This window comes from Panthera onca, chromosome B2 (assembly GCF_046562875.1).
Source record: "Panthera onca isolate mPanOnc1 chromosome B2, mPanOnc1 haplotype 2, whole genome shotgun sequence".
NCBI classification, from domain to species: Eukaryota; Metazoa; Chordata; class Mammalia; order Carnivora; family Felidae; genus Panthera; species Panthera onca.
In genome coordinates this window covers 98,167,125-98,176,331 of record NC_138343.1, presented here as the reverse complement: position 1 = coordinate 98,176,331, position 9,207 = coordinate 98,167,125, and the positions used below count along the sequence as shown (strand labels likewise).

The window sequence follows — 9,207 nt, the reverse complement described above, 5'->3', positions numbered from 1 at the left end:
ACCCCTGTGACTACAAGAAATAGATTTTTTAAAAGGCTACTGTGGAAGCCTAAAGGACCAGTACTTGTCATTTTCTTCTTAAGTGCTGAAGTGCATCCAAAAAAGTCCATCCCACACCCCAGTATTTATGGTCATCATTACTGCCCTGAGAGTCAGTGTGGTAGCAATTTGGGCTCCCAAAGCACACACTTCAGTAGGTACTTTATCACAACCTACCGTGGATAACAGCTTGGTTAATTGTCATGCCACTGCATGCAAAGGATTACTAGCATTCCATTTCCTATTGTCAAGGAGCTCAGCACCATGTTCAAGCCCAAGGGTGCAACCAAACAAATCCCCAAATCCCACCTTTGTGAGTCTGTCCCCTAGGAACCCTCTACTACTGGTATCAGTTCTGTATTATTCATGGGCCAATTAGAAGACAGACACACACAGTAATCAAACTGAGGAAAGTTTAATATAAAGACTTATTAACTATAACAAGAGATTGAAGTAATGGAAGGAATGGCTGATCAGTAATAAAGAGAGTTCTGAAGAATATAGGGAGAGCAGATATAGTGAGCAGCCATTACCCTCCAGGGCTGCCATCCATTGGAGAGGGTGTGACCTCCTTGGACAGGGTGTGACCACGGCTCACTGGATGGCAGAGAAGTTCACTGAGGCTGTGAAGCAGCCCTCACAAAAGGAGGGGCAGGAGGAGAAAGCCCTTCACGGAGGGACTCTTGCCAATGGCATCCACCACGAAGCCGCATCCACTACGGAAACCTCATGCTGCAGAAGCCACACCCGCGGCAGGAGCCTGCCTAGAGAAGCACCCCAGAATCTGGAAAAGAAACCCTCCTCCAGTGTCCCTCCAGTACTCTCTACTGACAAAGCTTAATATCTTGTAGTTGGCGAAGAAGAAATATTTTCATGGTCCATATTAATTACATCATAGCAGACAAGGATGAATTTAGAGCTAAGAGCTCGTAAGTTGATAACTGGCACCATACCTTGTCATACTGAACTAAAAAAAATTTTTTGGGGGGGCGCCTGGGTAGCTCAGTCAGTTGGGCATCCGACTTCAGCTCAGGTCATGATCTCACAGCCTGTGAGTTCGAGCCCCGTGTTGGGCTCTGTGCTGACAGCTTGGAGCCTGGAGCCTGCTTCAGATTCTGTGTCTCCCTCTCTCTCTGCCCCTCCCCCGCTCATGCTCTGTCTCTCTCTGTCTCAAAAATAAATAAAAACATTAAACAAAATTATTTTTTAATTTTTTTAACCCTTTTAAAATTTATTTTTGGGAGACAGAGAAAGACAGAACATGAGCGGGGGAGGGGCAGAGAGCGAGGGAGACACAGAATCCGAAGCAGGCTCCAGGCTCTGAGCTATCAGCACAGAGCCTAATGTGGGGCTCAAGCCCATGAACCGTGAGATCATGACCTGAGCCGAAGTCAGACACTTAACCGACTGAGCCACCAAGGCACCTGTCATGCTGAATTTTTAGCTTTGCTATCAAAGTCATCAATCTTCCTTTTGGCTTTTGTTTTTCATGTTCTATTTCAGAAATATGTTTGTATATATGTCTGTGTGCGTGTGTGTGTGTGTGTGTGTGTGCATATATATCTGGAATCCATTCAGAATTCATTATGTATCGTGTAAGGTGATAATTTAATCTACTTCGAATAGACTCAACCTTCTCCTTAATTTGAAAAGCTACATATATCATGTATAAATTTATGTATGTAAATATTTCTCTGGCCTACTCTGTTCATTCATCTACCTATTTATTCCTTTACCCAAGATACATTTTCTTGTCTGAACAAAAAGACTTGGATTAGGACTTTACAAAAGTCTAAAGAGGGTTTTAGTATTTGTAGGAAGAATAAAAAAAACTATTAAGAGAGGATGCTGTTCTTAAGTGAAACAAATAGCAATAAGTGCTTTGAAGTTTGTTTAGATGTATCTCTGTGCTGATTTTTCACTGTTAATAAATACTGCTTAGCAGCAATGACATCTCTCCTGGCTAACACACCTCGTCAGTAATCTAGAACCCATAATGTGAGGCTGCTTGTTGACCAAAGGCCCTAGGTTGTAGAAATGCAAATCAACTCTCCCGTCTTAGGACATAAGGCCAAATCCTACTTCACCTGGAACTTTTAGGATGTTATCATCTCAATCATTCCATACTATATCTTCTGATACTGATAATAAAAATTAGATAAAGGTTTAGTGGAGGTTCGAATCATGTTTATTCATTCAGATGCTCAAAGAAATAAAACTTGGAGGGGCATCTGGGTGGCTCAGTTGCTTAAGCATCTGACTTTGGCCCAGGTCATGGTCTCGCAGTTTGTGGGTTTGAGCCTTGTGTCAGGCTCTGTGCTGACAGCTCGGAGCCTGGAGCCTGCTTTGGATTCTGTGTCTCCCTCTATCTCTGCCCCTCCCCTGCTCATGCTCTTTCTCTCACTGTCTCTCAAGAATAAACATTAAAAAAGAAAAAAGAAAGAAAGAAAACTTGGAGGGCATATGATTACCAGTTGGGTCCTTCTGGGATTATGGATGGAGCCGTGTGAACTTGAAAAGCTGAAAGGTGAACATTTTCTACCACATTGGGTAGAAAGACGTTGTCAACCCTTTTTTTGTGTTTAATAGGTACCTGAAATATAAAGATTAAATAGATATTGGAGATATCATTAAAAGTCACCGTTACGACTAAGACTGAGATCATTGGTTCAGTCTGGGTTAGGCCATTTAGTGTGCCTTCTTATATTTGACACATGTCATAAAGTGAACTGATCAAGAATTAGTCTATCAAAGGAAGCCTTTCCCAGCTAAGGAGAAAAAGATATCCCATATGTGGAGTAATCTAAAAATTCCTTAATATTTTATCATTTGTGTTAGTGCAGTGTTTTGTTTTGTTAAGAAAATCATTGGTGGTCTTACATTCCAGCCATGTATAAATTATTCTTCAATATGCATTTATTTGATTTGTCTCTTAGGCCTTAAGAAGTCAGAGCTTAGATAGATTTGAAGAGGCTCCAATTCTTTTGTGCCTTTCCTGAATCTTAGGTTTATTGCTTGGGGTTTCTATTCACATGCCAATGGGCCCACAAAACACTCCCTTATTTACTAGGGTTTATTCAGACCATCACCCTTCTGAATCTTTCAAATACAGTGGCTCTCCTCTGATGCATTTGGCTACTTAAGCAGCCTCTCAACCATGGCTGTGATTGCAGACCACCCGCACAACAGCAACATTTGCTTTTGGGAGTGAAATGGGGATGGAGGGAGTCTTAAAAGCCCTTGTGGTTCCATACACATCAACTGAATATTGCTTCCTTTTGGAAAAGGCTTTTGCAGAAACAAATAGACATATACTAGAATCTTACCTTTTGGTGAAAGATGACTGCACAGAGACTGGTAAGTTGAGCCAGTGATGGGCATTAATAAGGTGGCCCTACTTGGTCAAGGATCTCAAATGCACATTCCTGACCTGTTTCTTCTCTTTCTGTGTATGACTCTTTAACTGCATGTTCAGAAATACTGCAGCAAATTTTTGGTCCAATAGCCAGACCATCAGCTGCAGAATTACACCCTCAAAAGAGACTTGAGAATGGCATATTTCTCTGACAGAATGATTAAATCTTTTCCTTTTAATTTTTCTCAAAGCAAGAGGGAAGAATTTTTTTTATTTTTATTTATTTTTTATATAATTTATTGTCAAATTGGTTTCCATACAACACCCAGTGCTCATCCCAAAAAGTGCCCTCCTCAATGCCCATCCCCCACTCTCCCCTCCCTCCCACCCCCCATCAACCCTCAGTTTGTTCTCAGTATTTAAGAGCCTCTTATGGTTTGCCTCCTAAGAGGGAAGGATTTTAAATGTGTTGACATGGAAATGTCTGGAGGGGATTCTGAAAAACAATTGGGCAAAGGTGTAATACTTATGCAGTAGAGGAGGGTGTAAATATTGTTTTACATACACTAAAAGCTGAAAAGTTAAAAGAAAATCTTCATATACATGCTATACCTGGACCTAATCTGTGTGCCAAGAATTTCTTTGGAGGGTAGATTTCTCACATGTTGTTGTTGTTCTTGTTAAGTTTATTTGTTTTTGAGAGACAGAGCAAGAGGGGGAGGGGCAGAGAGAAAGGGAGAGAGAGAATCCCAAGCTCTCAGGCTCCACCCCAATAACATGGAGCCCAATACGGAGCTTGAACCCATGAACTGTGAGAACTGCTAGTTAATTATTGTAGATGACTGAAGAAAAAGAAGAAATTCAGACACAGAACACAGCAAAGTGTGGACATTGACTTCCACATCCATTTATTTAAATAAACACTTTTTTTTAACTAGCAGCATCAGATCTCTTATCTGAGTTCCCTGGCACAGCAGAAAGTTTTAAAAACGTGTGAGAAATGGGGCACCTGAGTGGTTCAGTCAGTTGAGTGTCTGATTCTTGATTTTGGCTCAGGTTCAATCTCACAGTTCCTGGGTTCAAACCTGAGCTGAAATCAGGAGTCACTTGTTGGGATAAGCACTGGGTGTTGTATGTGAATGATGAATCTCGGGAGTCTATCTCTGAAGCCAAGAACACACTGTATACACTGTATGTTAGCTAACTTGACAATAAAACATATTTAAAAATAAATAAATAAATGTAATTGAGTAAGTGCTTTTGAGCTGAATTGTTTCGACATCAGAATTCTATTATTGAGGAGTAGCATTGGCAAGATGGCAAAGTAGGAAACCCTGCACCATCCTTCTTCCCACAAACACATCGATTTGGCAACAATTCATGGACAAAGCCTTTTTAGGAGAAATCCAGAATTTTATTATCTAGACCCAAGTATCTAGATAACAGCCAGGTATGTAATGTTTCTTAATGTTTATTTATTTTTTAGAGAGACAGAGACAGAGAGACAGAGAGACAGAGCATGAGCAGGGGAGGGGCAGAGACAGAGGGAGACACAGAATCCAAAACAAGCCCCAGGCTCTGAGCTGTCAGCACAGAGCCCAAAGCAGGGCTCAAATCCACAAACCACGAGATCATGACCTGAGCCGAAGTTGGATGCTTAACGGACTGAGCCACCCAGGTGCCCTGATATATAATTTTTTAATGTAAGTTTGAAAAAACCTAACCTAAAACCATAATTTCATATTTACATTTTTCATTGTTTCACATATATAATCAAATTTATCTTTACTTACAGTTTCTGGCCTTTGAATCCTTCTTGTTGTTTTACTGCTCATAAGATTAGTCTTTAAAAGGTGTTGCTGGGAGTATCTGAATGATGTGGAAGCAGAACTCAGGGAGTACTGAGCCCGAGATATAAGTCCTATAATGTTGAAAATGTTAAATTATATCTCTGGTTGCAATATATGGGCCTAGATTTAATCCACAAAATTTTAGAAAAGCTTGAAATGGGCATCTAATCCAACTTTGTCAATTTTGAATGAAGATGTCAAAATCTGCATGGAATCTTTTGCCTGCGGGTCACATGACCAAGTGAAAGAGAAGGACATGATAGGTGACTTGGACTATGGTGGGTAGGAGTGGACAGACTTAGGGATATTCAAGTTAATAGGACTTGGTAATTAACTGGACTTACAGGGTGACAAAGTATAGCTCCCAGATTCCTGGCTCAACCAACTGGGTAGATGTTTAATTTTAGTTTAGGGTGGATTTTGTGATCCTGGTATGTATATACTCAATAATAATGGTTGTTTACAAGATTAGAAGGGTAGTTGGGTAGGAAATATGAGTATATATAGAGAAAGCAGATAAATAATAGTTCAGAGTCCCTGAAAAGCTAGGAGCAAATGGGATCTCGAGCATTGGGACTGGCCCAGGGAAGAAACGGGCACATTTTCCATTTTACCAGAAGGGACCAAGAAGCAGCTGAGTACCTAATGTAGGTGGGCTGGGGTCAAAAAATAGAGGGGTTTCCCATGTGATGGCTTTAAAAAAATTTTTTTTAAACGTTTATTTATTTATTTTGAGAGACAGCATGAGCAGGGGAGGGACAGAGAGAGAGAGGGAATCCCAAGCAATCTCCACGCTGTCAGCGCAGAGCCCCATGTGGGGCTCGAACCCACAAACCCTGAGATCATAACCTGAGTGGAAATCAAGAGTCAGATGCTTAACCGACTGAGCCACCCAGCCATCTCTGCCACATGATGGCTTTTAACGGCTCTGTGAAACTGGAGGTAAAGTGTTGGCTGGGGAGGACAGCGTCTGAGGATCTGAAGAGGCCAGGAAGATACAAAATAGTTTCTGGGAAGAGAAGAGAGTGAGCTGACCCATCTTCAGCTCCAGGGGAGGGACATGTGAGCAGGGCTTAAACCCACCAAGCATCTTAGTCTCTGGCTTCCGTGATTTGTTCAAATTCGGGCATATGACCTGAGTCAGGCCAGTCAGGGGCTGATCCTTTTTAATTGTCCCATCTCTACACTCACTCCTGCCATGTGAGCTGGAACAGAGGATGGAAGGGACAGCAGTGGCAGTCATCTCGCTTCCCGAGGGGTTACTTCCACTTCCTTTCTGCTCCCAGCATTCTTGGAGCCCAGAGGGGCAGACAGAGGAGTCAGGCCCCGGGGAAGTATGTCAGACCTGGATCAAGCAAACTGAAGCTGCTCTACCTCTGAACATTTCACAGTTTTGTCAGCCAAGTGATTTCATTTTTTTTCCTTAAGCATTTTAAGACTAACTGCACTAGAGCATATTACAGTTCCTCAAGAGGTGCAAGATCCTAAGGGGACACCATGCTAATGCCAAGTAAGGAGAGCTTGCTCCTTAAGTCTGCCTTTGCTTCTGATGCTTCTGATGCAGAGAGCAGGGTGGCTGCTGCTACCACCGCGACAGAAAGGAGAGACCTCGGTCACTTCATGATTTCATCTGGACAACAGCTGAGAAAGGAGTGGGAATGACTGACTTCTACCTTGTCACATTAATAGTATAGCTGTCCTCTTGGAGTGCTGGGCAAAATAGACAGGTGCAACCCAGTCCTTCCCCTCCAATGAGTCACTGCAGTGGGGGACAGGTGGGGGCTGGGGCTTAGGAGAAACTTCTAGCTCTGCTTCCTGGGAAAGAGACTTCTCTTTCACTCCTGCCACATCACCAGTCTTGGGAATTAGGGTTCTGCCCCACCCTGCACCTGTCTCATGCCTCACTCTGCTTCTCCTTCATAAATGTGCAGGTGTTGGAGGACATGGAGGGCAGTTTGAAAGGACACGTTAACCCAAAAAGAGGTTAAAAAGATGCTTGGCTGGGGCGCCTGGATGGCTTAGCTAGCAGAGCAGGAGACTCTTGATCTCAGGGTCCTGAGTTCAACTCCCACGTTGGGTATAGGGCTTACTTAAAAAAAAAAAAAAAGGGTGCTTAGCTGGGCTGGAGACAGAGGGGCAAGGGATAGACAGGAAAATCCCATGGAGTGTGGAGAGGAGAGTTCAAGGTGCAGAACTGCTCAGCGTCAGTGGCCAAAATAGGGCCCTTGAGTACTTTTGATGCTCTTCCTCTTTGGACAGCACAGCTGGGGTGGGAAACCTCCCCCCGTGGTCAGGGCCCAGGCAATAGGCACAGAGGCAGAGGGGAGAGCCCTGGGCTTTACCAGCGAGCCCAGCCCTGCTCTCAGCAAACCCAAAGTAACTCCATCTTTGTTTGCTTGATCTCTGACACTGATCTTTCTGTTTGTGAAAGATCTTATATATTCAACTGGTAAAGAGCCAAAAGCAAACATAAAGGACACACAGGTATGAAAGTGTCAAAGTATAGTAACCACATTTGCAGTTATTCAGTCCTGGTTATTGATATTTGATGATATTTTTGATAGTCAGATCTAGAAAAGAACTCGGAATTAATTTCATCCTCAACTTATAGGGAAGGAAGCCAGTTTAGAGACATCCTGGGTTTGGCCTCTGCTCTATGCTACATTGCCCAGAGGGCTATCTTGATTGCCATTTGCATAGCACTCCTCAAGCCCCCAGCACCCAAGAATCATAATATATTTATAAATAACACTTGAGAAACGTGGTCATTGATGTCCCAAGACATTAAGATGCTTCAAAATATAGTAAAGTACCCAGTGTTCTTTAAGTGGTACATTACACCCTCCTGAGACCAGTTTTTATGACTGAAATCTTTTAGGATTGGATGTCAGTACTCCAAGGTGACTGGAGTCACCTTTCTACTAAAGTAGAAAGTTATGACTGCAAATCAGAATTAAGTTTTATTCATTCATGTATCATTCATTCATTCATTCATTCAACAGACATCATGGAGCACCTATGCAATAACCACTGGGTTGTTATGGCTGGCCCATGAGACCCTCCTTCAATTCAGACCCCAGACCCTGGGGGTTTGTTCTAGCTAGAGTAGGGGACATGCTTACCGCCTGGTGAGCTCATCTGGACAGACAATCGCTCAGCGTCATTAAGCTGACTTTGTAGCTCTTCTATGCGCTGGAAAGCATCCAGCTTCACACTGCGTTCCTGGACAAGCCGGCTTCTCAGCTGAGGGGAAAAGTGCTTAGGAAGCAGAGATGCTTTTTTGGTGCACACTTTAGTTCCTGGGGTTACTAGGAGAGTGTGGGTCCAGGCCACCCCAGGAATATAAATCTTCACACAGTCCTGGTCAGGCTGAACTCAGCCTTCTGAAAATCAAGAGCTCCAAGAAGGCCGAGAACTTAAACCAAAGATGAGCAGAGGCAGCCCCTGCACCCCCTTATTACCTTATGATAGCCAGGAGTTTACTCACAAAATTTATATCCTTTATGTTTATTTCACCAGAGGGGAGGGGAAGAGAAGAGATGGAGAAGGGCCCTCAGTTCACAGAGGACCTTGTAGGCCAAGCCACAAAACTACTCCAAGGACAGGAGGAAGTCTCGACAGTTTCAAGCAAAGGAAAGACTTGATCTTTCTTCCAGATCTCTGTGCTCAGCTCAGTGCAGCTCATCATCTGCAGGGATGCCCTGAGCACCATCTCCCTGGCCTTATATAAGGCCCATACTCAGAGGCGAGCTTTTGTCTTTAATGTTTTTTATTTACTTTGAGAGAGAGAGAGAGAGAGAGAGAGAATGAGAGCATGAGTTGGGGAGGGGCAGAGAGAGGGAGAAAGAGAATTCCAAGTAGTCTCCACACTGTCAGCATGTTCAGTCCCGCTAACAGTGAGATCATGACCTGAACACAGATCAAGAGCTGAATGCTCTACCGACCGAGCCATCCAGGTGCCCC

General features: G+C 43.3%; 1 protein-coding gene across 6 annotated transcripts in view; it reads right to left on the bottom strand.

The window, feature by feature from the left end:
• Positions 1-492: 492 nt before the first annotated feature.
• LOC132667472 (uncharacterized) overlaps positions 493-9,207 on the bottom strand; it is a 177,155-nt gene continuing 168,440 nt past the window's right edge. For 5 of the 6 annotated variants that reach the window (XM_060616334.3, XM_081795770.1, XM_060616338.3 and 2 more), the window contains 3 exons: positions 8,367-8,487; positions 5,188-5,315; positions 2,205-2,632 (listed from right to left, as the gene is read on the bottom strand). In XM_060616334.3, coding sequence (XP_060472317.3) covers positions 2,507-2,632; positions 5,188-5,315; positions 8,367-8,487 — 375 coding nt within the window. In that variant the 3' untranslated portion in view covers positions 2,205-2,506. Of the gene's footprint in view, positions 824-2,204; positions 2,633-5,187; positions 5,316-8,366; positions 8,488-9,207 lie in introns of those variants that run through there. The other variant, XM_060616336.3, reaches the window with a different exon arrangement.